We start from the raw sequence: 17,679 nt of genomic DNA, 5'->3' as shown, positions 1-17,679 counted from the left end.
CATCAGTGTCCTGGGCCCAGGCCAACATCCCCCAGACTGACATCAGTGTCCTGGGCCCAGGCCAACATCCCCCAGACTGACATCAGTGTTCTAACAACTATCAACACCAATAGAAAAAAAATGTGTGTGAGTCGCTCTCTCACCAGGCCTCAGGCAGCAAGATTGTGTACTCGTGTGGCGAGGTGGTTTCTGGGAAGTTAAAGAGGATAGCCAATCGGTGTTGGAGAAGCTCTGCTCCATGATAGGTGAAAAGGATGTCCAGTGCCTGGACATTACTCTCCTAGAGATATAAAACAGGACATTAGAAAAGAGGAAGTCATACCAGAGACAAAGATGGATTTTAACAAACCCTCTTAGCTACAGGACATTCGAAGCATAATGCCCCCCCCCCCCCCACCCCACACACACACACAAAAAAATATCTATATTTAAACAAATAGATTAGGTAGAGGGAAAACATATAATATAAAGGAATAAAACCATTACAGTTGATATACAGAACCGGTCTAAAGGTCACATCTACTCAAGGGGTTTTCTTTGTAGAATAATAGTGAAGACATCAAAACTATGATTCACTTTATGGAATCATGTAGGAACCAAAAGTAGAGAGAGAGACAGAGAGAGAGACAGAGAGAGAGACAGAGAGAGAGACAGAGAGAGAGACACAGAGAGAGAGACACAGAGAGAGAGAGAGAGAGACACAGAGACAGAGAGACAGAGAGACAGAGAGACAGAGAGACAGAGAGACAGAGAGACAGAGAGACAGAGAGACAGAGAGACAGAGAGACAGAGAGACAGAGAGACAGAGAGACAGAGAGACAGAGAGACAGAGAGACAGAGAGACAGAGAGAGAGAGAGAGAGAGACAGAGAGACAGAGAGACAGAGAGACAGAGAGACAGAGAGAGAGAGAGAGAGACACATTGTACAGAAGAAGGGTTTACCCTGGCGTAGGTTCTGGCTGACAGAATGATATTCTGGTTCCGGAACTTCTTAAAGAACTCAGAGTCATATCTCTGTTCTGCAGCATCGGGACCACCTAATATATCCTAGAGAGGGGGAGGTAGAGGGTGAACGGGGGAGAGAGGGAGGAGACGAGAGGTCAGAGCCTAAACCACAGAACACTGGAAGCTATGGAACAAAAAGGTTTTACCGTCTCGTCCTGGAATATACAAGGTCAGAGGTCACATGACAACTAAATACAGGCTCAGACTGTGAGAGTTGATTCTCTGCCCTCTCTAAACATGAAAACTAAGTACAGGCTCAGACTGTGTGTGGGAAATGATTTAAGACTGCGACTCTCTCCAATACAACCCGACATTGCAGAGTTGTGTGCATCCTGTCAAGCACACCCTTCTCATTCACCTGTGGTGAGTTATTCACCATTTTCAATGAACAAATAAAGTTTTATGTAAGATGATTAAATAAAAAGAGCAACATTATTGATTATTATAATATTATTATCTGTGTCCTGGTCCTATAAGAGCTCTATGTCACTTCCAACGAGCCGGGTTGTGACAAACTCACACTCATACTGAGGTTTAATAAATGTATCGTATAGTGTGTGTGTGTGTGTGTGTGTGTGTGTGTGTGTGTGTGTGTGTGTGTGTGTGTGTGTGTGTGTGTGTGTGTGTGTGTGTGTGTGTGTGTGTGTGTGTGTGCAGGATGACAATGATGGCAAAAAACAACATTTGAGAGTGTGCTGACCCTGGTGCTAGAGGGGGTACAGCTGACCCTGGTGCTAGAGGGGGTACAGCTGACCCTGGTGCTAGAGGGGGTACAGCTGACCCTGGTGCTAGAGGGGGTACAGCTGACCCTGGTGCTAGAGGGGATACAGCTGACCCTGGTGCTAGAGGGGATACAGCTGACCCTGGTGCTAGAGGGGGTACAGCTGACCCTGGTGCTAGAGGGGTACAGCTGACCCAGGTGCTAGAGGGGGTACAGCTGACCCTGGTGCTAGAGGGGGTACAGATGACCCTGGTGCTAGAGGGGGTACAGCTGACCCTGGTGCTAGAGGGGGTACAGCTGACCCTGGTGCTAGAGGGGGTACAGCTGACCCTGGTGCTAGAGGGGGTACAGCTGACCCTGGTGCTAGAGGGGGTACAGCTGACCCTGGTGCTAGAGGAGGTACAGCTGACCCTGGTGCTAGAGGAGGTACAGCTGACCCTGGTGCTAGAGGAGGTACAGCTGACCCTGGTGCTAGAGGAGGTACAGCTGACCCTGGTGCTAGAGGGGGTACAGCTGGAGGTTGAATGTTTGAAGGGGTACGGGACTATAAAATGTTTGGGAACCACTGCTCTCGAGGTTCAGTACAGGTAACTACAGTCTCGCTCCTCCTCGCGCCACTCAGCCACACACAAACACACAGCAGGCCCCTCCTCCTACCAGCTCCATTCCTCTCTCCCACACAGCAGGCCCCTCCTCCTACCAGCCCCATTCCTCTCTCCCACACAGCAGGCCCCTCCTCCTGCCAGCCCCATTCCTCTCTCTCCCACACAGCAGGCCCCTCCTCCTACCAGCCCCATTCCTCTCTCTCCCACACAGCAGGCCCCTCCTCCTACCAGCCCCATTCCTCTCTCCCACACAGCAGGCCCCTCCTCCTGCCAGCCCCATTCCTCTCTCCCACACAGCAGGCCCCTCCTCCTGCCAGCCCCATTCCTCTCTCCCACACAGCAGGCCCCTCCTCCTGCCAGCCCCATTCCTCTCTCCCACACAGCAGGCCCCTCCTCCTGCCAGCCCCATTCCTCTCTCCGAAACAGCAGGCCCCTCCTCCTGCCAGCCCCATTCCTCTCTCCCACACAGCAGGCCCCTCCTCCTGCCAGCCCCATTCCTCTCTCTCCCACACAGCAGGCCCCTCCTACCAGCCCCATTCCTCTCTCCCACACAGCAGGCCCCTCCTCCTACCAGCCCCATTCCTCTCTCCCACACAGCAGGCCCCTCCTCCTGCCAGCCCCATTCCTCTCTCTCCCACACAGCAGGCCCCTCCTCCTACCAGCCCCATTCCTCTCTCCCTTGGTTCATGCATTAATATATATGTTCTGTTGCTTCCCTCACTCGGATCGGACCCGAGCGGTTCTGATACGGGGTCGGGTCTGGTCGTCTTCGGGTCCAGTCGGGACCTGGTCTCCATATTTTAAAACGTTATTTATTTGGGTCCATGGAGGAAAGTCTCAGGGCCATTTCAGAACAACTTTTCAGGACCAGAGAAGAGCTGTAGTTTGCGGTCTTACCTCGTAGGTGGCCAGGCGGTCCAGGTAACACAGCAGCTTCAGTCTGCTCCGACACAACTCCTTCTGCTCCAGGGTCAACCTGCAGGACCGCAAAACAACCACGATGACCACGGAGACCACATTAAAAACACAGTAGTAAGCATTTCATTCTGACCGGAAGTAAACCACTCATGACCCCAGAAACTCAAACATTGTAGGGTGTTCACGGATAAAACAAAACACTGGTCATGACTGTAGTAAACACCAGGGGTTGGACAGAGTGGTTAGCACCGACTGAGTAGTAAACACTGAGTAGTAAACACCAGGGGTTGGACAGAGTGGTTAGCACCGACTGAGTAGTAAACACTGAGTAGTAAACACCAGGGGTTGGACAGAGTGGTTAGCACCGACTGAGTAGTAAACACTGAGTAGTAAACACCAGGGGTTGGACAGAGTGGTTAGCACCGACTGAGTAGTAAACACTGAGTAGTAAACACCAGGGGTTGGACAGAGTGGTTAGCACCGACTGAGTAGTAAACACCAGGGGTTGGACAGAGTGGTTAGCACCGACTGAGTAGTAAACACCAGGGGTTGGACAGAGTGGTTAGCACCGACTGAGTAGTAAACACCAGGGGTTGGACAGAGTGGTTAGCACCGACTGAGTAGTAAACACCAGGGGTTAGACAGAGTGGTTAGCACCGACTGAGTAGTAAACACTGAGTAGTAAACACCAGGGGTTGGACAGAGTGGTTAGCACCGACTGAGTAGTAAACACCAGGGGTTGGACAGAGTGGTTAGCACCGACTGAGTAGTAAACACCAGGTTGGACAGAGTGGTTAGCACCGACTGAGTAGTAAGCACTGAGTAGTAAGCATTGAGTAGGAAGCACTGACTGAGTAGTAAGCACTGACTGAGTAGTAAGCATTGAGTAGTAAGCACTGACTGAGTAGTAAGCACTGACTGAGTAGTAAGCACTGACTGAGTAGTAAGCACTGACTGAGTAGTAAGCATTGAGTAGTAAGCACTGACTGAGTAGTAAGCATTGAGTAGTAAGCACTGACTGAGTAGTAAGCATTGAGTAGTAAGCACTGACTGAGTAGTAAGCACTGACTGAGTAGTAAGCATTGAGTAGTAAGCACTGACTGAGTAGTAAGCATTGAGTAGTAAGCACTGACTGAGTAGTAAGCACTGACTGAGTAGTAAGCATTGAGTAGTAAGCACTGACTGAGTAGTAAGCACTGACTGAGTAGTAAGCACCGACTGAGTAGTAAGCACTGACTGAGTAGTAAGCACTGACTGAGTAGTAAGCACTGACTGAGTAGTAAGCACTGACTGAGTAGTAAGCATTGACTGAGTAGTAAGCATTGAGTAGTAAGCACTGACTGAGTATTAAGCACTGACTGAGTAGTAAGCATTGAGTGAGTAGTAAGCACTGACTGAGTAGTAAGCACTGACTGAGTAGTAAGCATTGACTGAGTAGTAAGCATTGAGTAGTAAGCACTGACTGAGTATTAAGCACTGACTGAGTAGTAAGCATTGAGTGAGTAGTAAGCACTGACTGAGTAGTAAGCACTGACTGAGTAGTAAGCACTGACTGAGTAGTAAGCATTGACTGAGTAGTAAGCATTGAGTAGTAAGCACTGACTGAGTAGTAAGCATTGACTGAGTAGTAAGCATTGACTGAGTAGTAAGCATTGAGTAGTAAGCACTGACTGAGTAGTAAGCACTGACTGAGTAGTAAGCATTGAGTGAGTAGTAAGCATTGAGTAGTAAGCACTGACTGAGTAGTAAGCACCGACTGAGTAGTAAGCATTGAGTGAGTAGTAAGCATTGAGTAGTAAGCACTGACTGAGTAGTACGCACCGACTGAGTAGTAAGCACCGACTGAGTAGTAAGCACTGAGTAAACAGTAAGCATTGACTAAGTAGTAATCATTGACGAAGTCGTGTCAGAAATGTGATGACGATGGTTTTATCAAATCGATTAACTGTTTAATTATCACGATGATTAAATTACACGTGTAACAACTAACTCATCGGCAATTTTGGGGAACCACGGAAAAAGTTTGCTTAGTGAGTAGCCGTTTTCTGACTGAACTCTAAAGATATAAATCACATTTCAGTCATTCATTAATTGTTCTTCTATCAGTCGCTTTCTGAATGTCGCAAAACTGTTCGATATCCGCACGAACCCTAGTATAAATGATGAATCAGCGATATACACATCGGCTTAATTATATATTTACTAACTAACTAACCACACATTATTACATACACAAACAGAATAGGTTACACATTGATTACTACATACTGCAAATAAAAAGTCCCTAGTGGACTACACTAATATGATGGAAAGGGAGGAGCATGTAAGAAAGAGCGGGAGAAAAGACAAAGGACTTCACTACACAGCTGAAAACTACGCCCGTAGAAATGCTAATACTTTGCACGTGAACAAAGAGGGAGGTCAAAATCAAAAGTAACAGTCAATATCTGATGTGGCCACCAGCTGCATTAAGTACTGCAGTGCATCTAGTCCTCATAGACTGCATCAGATTTACCAGTTCTTGCTGTGAGATGTTTCCCCACTCTTCCACCAAGGCACCTGCAAGTTCCCAAACACTTCTGAGGGGAATGGCCCTAGCCCTCACCCTCCAATCCAACAGGTCCCAGACATCTCTGGGGGGAATGGCCCTAGCCCTCATCCTCCGATCCAACAGGTCCCAGACGTGCTCAATGAGTTTGAGATCCGGGCTCTTCGCTGGCCATGGCAGAACACCGACAATCCTGTCTTGCAGGAAATCACACAGAGAATGGCTGGTGGCATTGTCATGCTGGAGGGTCATGTCAGGATGAGCCTGCAGGAAGGGAACCACTTCCCTGTAACACACAGCGTTGAGATTGCCTGTAATGACAATAAGCTCAGTCCGATGGGTGACACACCGCACCAGATCACGATGGACCCTCCACTTCCAAATCGATCCAGCGCCAGAGTACAGGCCTCAGTGTAACGACCATTCCTTCAATGATAAACGCGAATCCGACCATCACCCCTGGTGAGACAAAACCACGACTCGTATGTGAAGAACACTTTTTGCCAGTCCCGTCTGGTCCAGCAACAGTGGGTTTGTGCCCATAGGCGACGTGGTTGCCGGTGATGTCTGGTGAGGATCTGCCTTACAACAGGCCTACAAGCCCTCAGTCCAGCCTCTCTCAGCCTATTAAGGACAGTCTGAGCACTAATGGAGGGATAGTGCGTTCCTGGTGTAAGTCGGGCAGTTGTTGTTGGCATCCTGTACCTGTCCTGCAGGTGTGATGTTTGGATGTACCGATCCTGTGCAGGTGTTGTTACATGTGGTCTGACACTGAGAGGACGATCAGCTGTCCGTCCTGTCTCCCTGTAGCACTGTCTTGTAGGCGTCTCACAGTACAGACATTATAATTTAGTCCACATGCACGTTCACGCAGATGAACAGAGACCCTGGGCATCTTTCTTTTGGTGTTTTTCAGAGTCAGTAGAAAGGCCTCTTTAGTGTCCTAAGTGTTCATAACTGTGAGCTTAATTGCCTACCGTCTGTAAGCTGTTAGTGGCTTAACGACCGTTCCACAGGTGCATGTTCATTAATTGTTTATGGTTCATTGAACCAGCATGGGAAACGGTGTTTAAACCCTTTACAATAAAGATCTGGGAAGTTATTTGGATTTTTACTAATTATCTTTGAAAGACAGGGTCCTGAAAAAGGGCTGTTTCTGAGTTTTATTGATTTACTGATTGAGTTAATATATTAACGATTGTATGACTTTGTCGTCTCTTTGTTGAAATCGTCGGTCCGTCTAGGGAATAATTAAACAGTAAGTCAGTAAGCATTGACTAAGTAGTCAACTACCCACGAGCAGAGACTCAGTACCTCTGTAATGGCCAAGTAAGGAACACAAATCAACAAGCAGCAGGCAGTGGATAGAAATCACAAATGAACCAGAGAGATGAACTCAAACACACGTCGTCATCACTGTAGTAAGAACTTGATGCATAAAATCACACAGGATCAGAGGCTGAACCCGGACATCACTGGTGACCTCAAGATACCGACCACAGCTACACTGCTCAGAGATCTGTCCACGGCTAACGCCAGGGCCGCCTGTCCACGCCGAAACCAGCGCCGCCCATCCACGCAGACACCAGCGCCACGCAGACACCAGCGCCACGCAGACACCAGCGGCACGCAGACACCAACACCGCACAGACACCAGCGCCGCACAGACACCAGCTCCGCACAGACACCAGCTCCGCACAGACACCAGCTCCGCACAGACACCAGCTCCGCACAGACACCAGCTCCGCACAGACACCAGCTCCGCACAGACACCAGCTCCGCACAGACACCAGCTCCGCACAGACACCAGCTCCGCACAGACACCAGCGCTGCACAGAAACCAGCTCCACACAGACACCAGCTCCACACAGACACCAGCGCTGCACAGAAACCAGCTCCACACAGAAACCAGCTCCACACAGACACCAGCGCTGCACAGACACCAGCGCCACCCGTCCACGCAGACACCAGCGCCACCTGTCCACACAGACACCAGCGCCACCCGTCCACACAGACACCAGCGCCACCCGTCCACACAGACACCAGCGCCACCCGTCCACACAGACACCAGCGCAGCACAGACACCAGCGCCACCCGTCCACGCAGACACCAGCGCCACCTGTCCACGCAGACACCAGCGCCACCCGTCCACACAGACACCAGCGCCACCTGTCCACACAGACACCAGCGCCACCTGTCCACGCAGACACCAGCGCCACCCGTCCACACAGACACCAGCGCCACCCGTCCACACAGACACCAGCGCAGCACAGACACCAGCGCCACCCGTCCACGCAGACACCAGCGCCACCCGTCCACACAGACACCAGCGCCACCTGTCCACGCAGACACCAGCGCCACCCGTCCACACAGACACCAGCGCCACCTGTCCACGCAGACACCAGCACCACCCGTCCACACAGACACCAGCGCTGTACAGACACCAGCGCCACCCGTCCACACAGACACCAGCGCAGCACAGACACCAGCGCAGCACAGACACCAGCGCAGCACTAGCTGGGGCTGACAGTGATGACTGGAAAAGAGCAGAATCAACAAGCCAGACAGTTGCTACGTGAGAAGGTGTTGACTTTCACAGTTAACCATTGTTATGAAAAGTACCAGTGACCTGGCTTTGACCCCAACTGAGAATAGGTCCTCCGGAGACATGGCCCGGTGAGACACGGGCGCCGGTCCACGTAGATGGAATGAGAAATCCAGTCCGTGTAGTTCTGAGCCTTTTAGGTAAATCACTGAGGTAAATCACTGGGGTAAATCACTGGGGTAAATCACTGGGGTAAATCACTGAGGTAAATCACTGAGGTAAATCCTGGATGGAAACACCAGAGGGACACGTCAGAGGAGAAGTGCTGATGTTGCGTTAACGTCCGCCTCGTCCATTAAAATGTATCCTAGGTCAGCACTCCTATTGGAAAACACTTTATAACACAGGCCCAGAGTACCACAACATCCCTAGTACCCTATTCCGTGCACTATTTTGGTCCAGGGCCCATCAGACACGGTCTAATGTAGGCAGACTGGCTTCCCGAATACAATGTGTGTGTGTCTCAAAGGTGTCAGATCAGCATCTTACTACAATCTGATCTGGTTGCTGTTTCTTCATCTCTGCGGAAATATTACAGTATCACAGGGAGACTGAACAACACACACATGTAGTGGTAGAGAGAGAGGGGTAAATGTAGAGAGAGAGAGAGGGGTAAATGTAGAGAGAGAGAGAGAGGGGTAAATGTAGAGAGAGAGAGAGAGAGAGGTAAATGTAGAGAGAGAGAGAGGGGTAAATGTAGAGAGAGAGAGAGGGGGTAAATGTAGAGAGAGAGAGAGGGGTAAATGTAGTGGTAGAGAGAGAGAGAGAGGGGTAAATGTAGAGAGAGAGAGGGGTAAATGTAGAGAGAGAGAGGGGTAAATGTAGAGAGAGAGAGGGGTAAATGTAGAGAGAGAGAGGGGTAAATGTAGAGAGAGAGAGAGGTGTAAATGTAGAGAGAGAGAGGTAAATGTAGAGAGAGAGAGAGGGGTAAATGTAGAGAGAGAGAGGGGTAAATGTAGAGAGAGAGAGGGGTAAATGTAGAGAGAGAGAGGGGGTAAATGTAGAGAGAGAGAGAGGGGTAAATGTAGAGAGAGAGAGAGGGGTAAATGTAAATGTAGAGAGAGAGAGAGGGGTAAATGTAGAGAGAGAGAGAGGGGTAAATGAGAGAGGTAAATGTAGAGAGAGAGAGAGGGGTAAATGTAGTGGTAAATGTAGAGAGAGAGAGAGGGGTAAATGTAGTGGTAGAGAGAGAGAGAGAGGGGTAAATGTAGTGGTAGAGAGAGAGAGAGAGGGGTAAATGTAGTGGTAGAGAGAGAGAGAGAGGGGTAAATGTAGTGGTAGAGAGAGAGAGGGGTAAATGTAGTGGTAGAGAGAGAGAGAGAGAGGGGTAAATGTAGTGGTAGAGAGAGAGAGAGGGGTAAATGTAGTGGTAGAGAGAGAGAGGGGTAAATGTAGTGGTAGAGAGAGAGAGAGGGGTAAATGTAGTGGTAGAGAGAGAGAGAGGGGTAAATGTAGTGGTAGAGAGAGAGAGGGGTAAATGTAGTGGTAGAGAGAGAGAGGGGTAAATGTAGTGGTAGAGAGAGAGAGGGGGGAAAATGTAGAGGTAGAGAGAGAGAGAGGGGGGTAAATGTAGAGGTAGAGGGGTAAATGTAGAGGTAGAGGGGTAAATGTAGAGAGAGAGGGGTAAATGTAGAGAGAGAGGGGTAAATGTAGAGGGGTAAATGTAGAGAGAGAGGGGTAAATGTAGAGAGAGAGGGGTAAATGTAGAGAGAGAGGGGTAAATGTAGAGAGAGAGGGGTAAATGTAGAGAGAGAGGGGTAAATGTAGAGAGAGAGGGGTAAATGTAGTGGTAGAGAGAGAGAGGGGTAAATGTAGTGGTAGAGAGAGAGAGGGGTAAATGTAGTGGTAGAGAGGGGTAAATGTAGAGGTAGAGAGGGGTAAATGTAGAGGTAGAGAGAGAGAGAGGGGTAAATGTAGTGGTAGAGAGGGGTAAATGTAGTGGTAGAGAGAGAGAGGGGTAAATGTAGTGGTAGGTAGAGAGAGAGGGGGGTAAATGTAGTGGTAGAGAGAGAGGGGTAAATGTAGTGGTAGAGAGAGAGGGGTAAATGTAGTGGTAGAGAGAGAGAGAGGGGTAAATGTAGTGGTAGAGAGAGAGAGAGGGGTAAATGTAGAGGTAGAGAGAGAGGGGTAAATGTAGTGGTAGAGAGAGAGGGGTAAATGTAGAGGGGTAAATGTAGAGAGAGAGGGGTAAATGTAGAGAGAGATGGGTAAATGTAGAGAGAGAGGGGTAAATGTAGAGGGGTAAATGTAGAGAGAGGGGTAAATGTAGAGAGAGAGGGGTAAATGTAGAGAGAGGGGGTAAATGTAGAGAGAGAGAGGGGTAAATGTAGAGAGAGAGAGGGGTAAATGTAGTGGTAGAGAGAGAGAGAGGGGTAAATGTAGTGGTAGAGAGAGAGAGGGGTAAATGTAGAGGTAGAGAGAGAGAGGGGTAAATGTAGTGGTAGGTAGAGAGAGAGAGGGGTAAATGTAGTGGTAGGTAGAGAGAGAGAGGGGGTAAATGTAGTGGTAGAGAGAGAGAGAGGGGGTAAATGTAGTGGTAGAGAGAGAGAGAGGGGTAAATGTAGTGGTAGAGAGAGAGAGAGGGGTAGATGTCGTGGTAGAGAGAGAGAGGGGTAAATGTAGTGGTAGAGAGAGAGAGGGGTAGATGTCGTGGTAGAGAGAGAGGGGTAAATGTAGAGAGAGAGGGGTAAATGTAGTGGTAGAGAGAGAGAGGGGTAAATGTAGAGAGAGAGGGGTAAATGTAGTGGTAGAGAGAGAGAGGGGTAAATGTAGAGAGAGAGGGGTAAATGTAGTGGTAGAGAGAGAGAGGGGTAAATGTAGAGAGAGGGGGTAAATGTAGTGGTAGAGAGAGAGAGGGGTAAATGTAGAGAGAGAGGGGTAAATGTAGTGGTAGAGAGAGAGAGGGGTAAATGTAGAGAGAGAGTTAAATGTAGTGGTAGAGAGAGAGAGGGGTAAATGTAGAGAGAGAGGGGTAAATGTAGTGGTAGAGAGAGAGAGGGGTAAATGTAGAGAGAGAGGGGTAAATGTAGTGGTAGAGAGAGAGAGGGGTAAATGTAGAGGTAGAGAGAGAGAGGGGTAAATGTAGAGAGAGAGGGGTAAATGTAGAGGTAGAGAGAGAGGGGTAAATGTAGAGGTAGAGGTGTAAATGTAGAGAGAGAGAGAGGGGTAAATGTAGTGGTAGAGAGAGAGGGGTAAATGTAGTGGTAGAGAGAGAGAGGGGTAGATGTAGAGAGAGAGGGGTAAATGTAGAGAGAGAGGGGTAAATGCAGTGGTAAATGTAGTGGTAGAGAGAGAGGGGTAAATGTAGTGGTAGAGAGAGAGAGGGGTAAATGTAGAGAGAGAGGGGTAAATGTAGAGAGAGAGGGGTAAATGTAGAGAGAGAGGGGTAAATGTAGTGGTAGAGAGAGAGAGAGAGAGAGAGAGAGAGAGAGAGAGAGAGGGTAAATGAGAGGTAGAGAGAGAGGGGTAAATGTAGTGGTAGAGAGAGGGGTAAATGTAGAGAGAGAGAGGGGTAAATGTAGAGAGAGAGAGGGGTAAATGTAGAGAGAGAGAGGGGTAAATGTAGAGAGAGAGAGGGGTAAATGTAGAGAGAGAGAGGGGTAAATGTAGAGAGAGAGAGGGGTAAATGTAGAGAGAGAGAGGGGTAAATGTAGAGAGAGAGGGGTAAATGTAGAGAGAGAGGGGTAAATGTAGAGAGAGAGAGGTAAATGTAGAGAGAGAGAGGTAAATGTAGAGAGAGAGAGGGGTAAATGTAGAGGAGAGAGGGGTAAATGTAGAGAGAGAGGGGGGTAAATGTAGAGAGAGAGGGGGGTAAATGTAGAGAGAGAGGGGTAAATGTAGAGAGAGAGGGGTAAATGTAGAGAGAGAGGGGTAAATGTAGAGAGAGAGGGGTAAATGTAGAGAGAGAGAGGGGTAAATGTAGAGAGAGAGAGGGGTAAATGTAGAGAGAGAGGGGTAAATGTAGAGAGAGAGAGGGGTAAATGTAGTGGTAAATGTAGTGGTAGAGAGAGAGAGAGGGGTAAATGTAGAGAGAGAGGGGTAAATGTAGAGGTAGAGGGGTAAATGTAGAGGTAAATGTAGTGTTAGAGAGGTAGAGGGGTAAATGTAGAGGGAGAGGGGTAAATGTAGAGGTGTAAATGTAGTGTTAGAGAGAGAGAGGGGTAAATGTAGAGAGAGAGAGGGGTAAATGTAGAGAGAGAGAGGGGTAAATGTAGAGAGAGAGGGGTAAATGTAGAGAGAGAGAGGGATAAATGTAGAGAGAGAGAGGGGTAAATGTAGAGAGAGAGAGAGGGGTAAATGTAGTGGTAGAGAGGTAGAGGGGTAAATGTAGAGAGAGAGAGGGGTAAATGTAGAGAGAGAGAGGGGTAAATGTAGAGAGAGAGAGGGATAAATGTAGAGAGAGAGGGGGTAAATGTAGAGAGAGAGGGGTAAATGTAGAGAGAGGGGTAAATGTAGTGGTAAATGTAGTGGTAGAGAGAGAGAGGGGTAAATGTAGAGAGAGAGAGGGGTAAATGTAGAGAGAGAGAGGGATAAATGTAGAGAGAGGGGGGTAAATGTAGAGAGAGAGGGGGGTAAATGTAGAGAGAGGGGTAAATGTAGTGGTAAATGTAGTGGTAGAGAGAGAGAGGGGTAAATGTAGAGAGAGAGAGGGGTAAATGTAGAGAGAGAGAGGGATAAATGTAGAGAGAGAGGGGTAAATGTAGAGAGAGAGAGGGGTAAATGTAGTGGTAGAGAGGTAGAGGGGTAAATGTAGAGAGAGAGAGAGGGGTAAATGTAGTGGTAGAGAGGTAGAGGGGTAAATGTAGAGGGAGAGGGGTAAATGTAGAGGTGTAAATGTAGTGTTAGAGAGAGAGAGGGGTAAATGTAGAGAGAGAGAGGGGTAAATGTAGAGAGAGAGAGGGGTAAATGTAGTGGTAGAGAGAGAGAGAGGGGTAAATGTAGAGAGAGAGAGGTAAATGTAGAGAGAGAGAGGTAAATGTAGAGAGAGAGGGGGTAAATGTAGAGAGAGAGAGGGTAAATGTAGAGAGAGGGGGGGTAAATGTAGAGAGAGAGGGGGTAAATGTAGAGAGAGGGGGGTAAATGTAGAGAGAGAGGGGTAAATGTAGAGAGAGAGGGGTAAATGTAGAGAGAGGGGTAAATGTAGAGAGAGAGGGGGTAAATGTAGAGAGAGAGAGGGGTAAATGTAGAGAGAGAGGGGTAAATGTAGAGAGAGAGGGGTAAATGTAGTGGTAAATGTAGTGGTAGAGAGAGAGGGGGTAAATGTAGAGAGAGAGGGTAAATGTAGAGGTAGAGGGGTAAATGTAGAGGTAAATGTAGTGTTAGAGAGGTAGAGGGGTAAATGTAGAGGGAGAGGGGTAAATGTAGAGGTGTAAATGTAGTGTTAGAGAGAGAGAGGGGTAAATGTAGAGAGAGAGGGGGTAAATGTAGAGAGAGAGAGGGGTAAATGTAGAGAGAGAGAGGGGTAAATGTAGAGAGAGAGAGGGATAAATGTAGAGAGAGAGAGGGTAAATGTAGAGAGAGAGAGAGGGGTAAATGTAGTGGTAGAGAGGTAGAGGGGTAAATGTAGAGAGAGAGAGGGGTAAATGTAGAGAGAGAGAGGGGTAAATGTAGAGAGAGAGAGGATAAATGTAGAGAGAGGGGGGGTAAATGTAGAGAGAGGGGTAAATGTAGAGAGAGGGGTAAATGTAGTGGTAAATGTAGTGGTAGAGAGAGAGTAAATGTAGAGAGAGAGGGGTAAATGTAGAGAGAGAGGGGTAAATGTAGAGAGAGAGAGGGATAAATGTAGAGAGAGAGGGGGTAAATGTAGAGAGAGAGGGGTAAATGTAGAGAGAGGGGGTAAATGTAGTGGTAAATGTAGTGGTAGAGAGAGAGAGGGGTAAATGTAGAGAGAGAGGGGGTAAATGTAGAGAGAGAGAGGGGTAAATGTAGAGAGAGAGAGGGGTAAATGTAGAGAGAGAGAGGGATAAATGTAGAGAGAGAGGGGGTAAATGTAGAGAGAGAGAGGGGTAAATGTAGTGGTAGAGAGGTAGAGGGGTAAATGTAGAGGGAGAGGGGTAAATGTAGTGTAAATGTAGTGTTAGAGAGAGAGAGGGGTAAATGTAGAGAGAGAGAGGGGTAAATGTAGAGAGAGAGGGGTAAATGTAGTGGTAGAGATGAGGGGTAAATGTAGAGAGAGAGGATAAATGTAGAGAGAGAGAGGGGTAAATGTAGAGAGAGAGGGGTAAATGTAGAGAGAGAGAGGGGGTAAATGTAGTGGTAGAGAGAGAGGGGGTAAATGTAGTGGTAGAGAGAGAGGGGTAAATGTAGTGGTAGTAAATGTAGTGGTAAAGAGAGAGAGGGGGTAAATGTAGTGGTAGAGAGAGAGAGAGGGGTAAATGTAGTGGTAAAGAGAGAGAGAGGGGTAAATGTAGTGGTAGAGAGAGAGGGGGTAAATGTAGTGGTAGAGAGAGAGAGGGAGGTAAATGTAGTGGTAGAGAGAGAGAGAGGGGGTAAATGTAGTGGTAGAGAGAGAGAGAGAGGGGTAAATGTAGTGGTAAAGAGAGAGAGGGGTAAATGTAGTGGTAGAGAGAGAGAGAGGGGTAAATGTAGTGGTAGAGAGGTAGAGGGGGGTAAATGTAGTGGTAGAGAGAGAGAGATGTAGTGGTAGAGAGAGAGAGGGGTAAATGTAGTGGGGGTAAATGTAGTGGTAGAGAGAGGGGTAAATGTAGTGGTAGAGAGAGGGGTAAATGTAGAGAGAGGGGGTAAATGTAGTGGTAGAGAGAGAGGGTAAATGTAGAGAGAGAGAGGGGTAAATGTAGTGGTAGAGAGAGAGAGGGGTAAATGTAGTGGTAGAGAGAGAGAGAGAGGGGGTAAATGTAGTGGTAGAGAGAGAGAGAGGGTAAATGTAGTGGTAGAGAGAGAGAGAGGGGTAAATGTAGTGGTAAAGAGAGAGAGAGGGGTAAATGTAGTGGTAGAGAGAGAGAGAGGGGTAAATGTAGTGGTAGAGAGGTAGAGGGGGGTAAATGTAGTGGTAGAGAGAGAGAGGGGTAGATGTAGTGGTAGAGAGAGAGAGGGGTAAATGTAGAGAGAGAGGGGTAAATGTAGTGGTAGAGAGAGAGGGGTAGATGTAGTGGTAGAGAGAGAGGGGTAAATGTAGAGAGAGAGGGGTAAATGTAGTGGTAGAGAGAGAGGGGTAAATGTAGAGAGAGAGAGGGGTAAATGTAGAGGTAGAGAGAGGGGTAAATGTAGAGAGAGAGAGAGGGGTAAATGTAGAGGTAGAGAGAGAGAGGGGTAAATGTAGAGAGAGAGGGGTAAATGTAGAGAGAGAGGGGTAAATGTAGAGAGAGAGGGGTAAATGTAGAGGTAGAGAGAGAGAGGGGTAAATGTAGTGGTAGAGAGAGAGAGAGGGGTAAATGTAGAGAGAGAGAGGGGTAAATGTAGAGAGAGAGAGGGGTAAATGTAGTGGTAGCTCATCGTCCTCCCAAACACAGCTGTACCTCATCCACCTCCAAAACACAGCTGTTCCTCATCCACCTCCCAAACACAGCTGTTCCTCATCCACCTCCCAAACACAGCTGTTCCTCATTCACCTCCCAAACACAGCTGTTCCTCATCCACCTCCCAAACACAGCTGTTCCTCATCCACCTCCCAAACACAGACACTGAAGGCTTAAAGTGGCATATTTTGCTGGAGATTTTTGTTCCCATTATGTTACTTCGTCTATTGACACACCGGTGCATCAGCCTAACAGTTAGATGGCTGTGATAGGAGACAACTGAGGATGGATCAACAACATTGTAGTGACTCTACAATACTAACCTAAAGGACAGAGTGAAAAGAAGGAAGCATGTACAGAATAAATATATTCCAAAATATGCATCCTGTTTGTAACAAAGGAATAATGTAAAATTGCAAAATAATGTGTCCTGAATAGAACGCATGGTGGTTGCTGCATCATGTTATTGGTATGCTTGTCATCGGCAAGGACCGGGGAGTTTTTCAGGATAAAAAAAGAAAGGATATAGGACTAACCACAAGCCAAGTCCTAGAGGAAAACCTGATTGTCTGCTTTCCAACAGACACTGGGAGACAAATTCACCTTTCAGCAGGACAATAACCTACAACACAAGTTTGACTTAAATCGTCTTGAAAATATATGACACTACTTCAAAATGGTTGTCTAGCAACCAACTTAAGAGCTTAAAGAATACATGTGCAAATACTGTACAATTCAGGTGTGCGCAGTTTTTAAAGACTAACCCCAAAATACTAATGTATTGTGAATACTTATGAGATAGGTATTTAACTTTCTAAAATTTTTTTAAAAATTGTTCTCCATTATGAGGGTAGTGTGTGTAGAGGCACAAAAACAAAAAAAAAACCTTCTGTTTTTCATTAAAAATTGTTCTCACTTTGTCATTATGAGGGTAGTGTGTGTAGAGGCTATAACAAAAACAAAATGTGGTTTAAGGGGTCTGAAAACCTTCTGAAGGCAACTGAACAACTGTGTCATTATGAGGGGCTAGATATCAGATGGACTCAGTCAAGAGACCATTTATAAACTAGTGAACCTTGACCGTTTGTCAATCCAAGCACAGTAAGCCACAGCACTTTATGAAAACACCAAAGACCAGAAATGGAAACCAAAAGGCGGAAGGGATTTGGACTCGTCGGTAAAACACATTTTACGAGACGTACAAATTGACTCACTGATCGGTGCCTGTTCTAGATCAATAGATCGCTAGAAGACGAGTACGAGTCGTTCAGGAAAGGGCGAGAAACTTTACGACCAAGCGAAAAGCAGCATAGTTTACTGAAGTGGGAAAGCAGCCAACTGGAAATGAGCAGCCAGCCGGCGCTGCTCGTGGTTAGGGTTAGTGGTAAACACTGGTAGAGTTGTCCTGGCGTTGACTGAATATATCAGCCCTAATTAGCATGTCATTAGTAGGTTTCCTGATGTAGAAAAACATGATTTAACCACAGTACAGACCGTCATTGAATGTATGCACACATGACTGTAAGTCGCTTTGGATAAAAGCGTCTGCTAAATGGCATATATTATTATTATTATTATTAAAACAACTATGGAACCATGAACGACTAGCCGGCTGACAGACCGGCTGACAGACCGGCTGACAGACCGGCCGACAGACCGGCAGACAGACCGGCCGACAGACCGGCCGACAGACCGGCCGACAGACCGGCCGACAGACCGGCCGACAGACCGGCCGACAGACAGACCGACAGACCGGCTGACAGACCGGCTGACAGACTGACAGTTTGATTGACTGGTTGACT

General features: G+C 47.6%; 1 protein-coding gene across 2 annotated transcripts in view; it reads right to left on the bottom strand.

Annotated features, from left to right (window-relative positions):
* nbas (NBAS subunit of NRZ tethering complex) overlaps positions 1-17,679 on the bottom strand; it is a 284,978-nt gene that overhangs the window by 209,229 nt on the left and 58,070 nt on the right. For both annotated transcript variants that reach the window (XM_046299129.1, XM_046299130.1), the window contains exons 19-21: positions 3,229-3,307; positions 943-1,047; positions 144-280 (exon numbers count right to left, since the gene is read on the bottom strand). In XM_046299129.1, coding sequence (XP_046155085.1) covers positions 144-280; positions 943-1,047; positions 3,229-3,307 — 321 coding nt within the window. The remainder of the gene's footprint in view (positions 1-143; positions 281-942; positions 1,048-3,228; positions 3,308-17,679) is intronic.

This window comes from Oncorhynchus gorbuscha, linkage group LG14 (assembly GCF_021184085.1).
Source record: "Oncorhynchus gorbuscha isolate QuinsamMale2020 ecotype Even-year linkage group LG14, OgorEven_v1.0, whole genome shotgun sequence".
In the NCBI taxonomy this organism is placed as follows: domain Eukaryota; kingdom Metazoa; phylum Chordata; class Actinopteri; order Salmoniformes; family Salmonidae; genus Oncorhynchus; species Oncorhynchus gorbuscha.
This window is presented reverse-complemented; position numbering and strand designations above follow the sequence as displayed.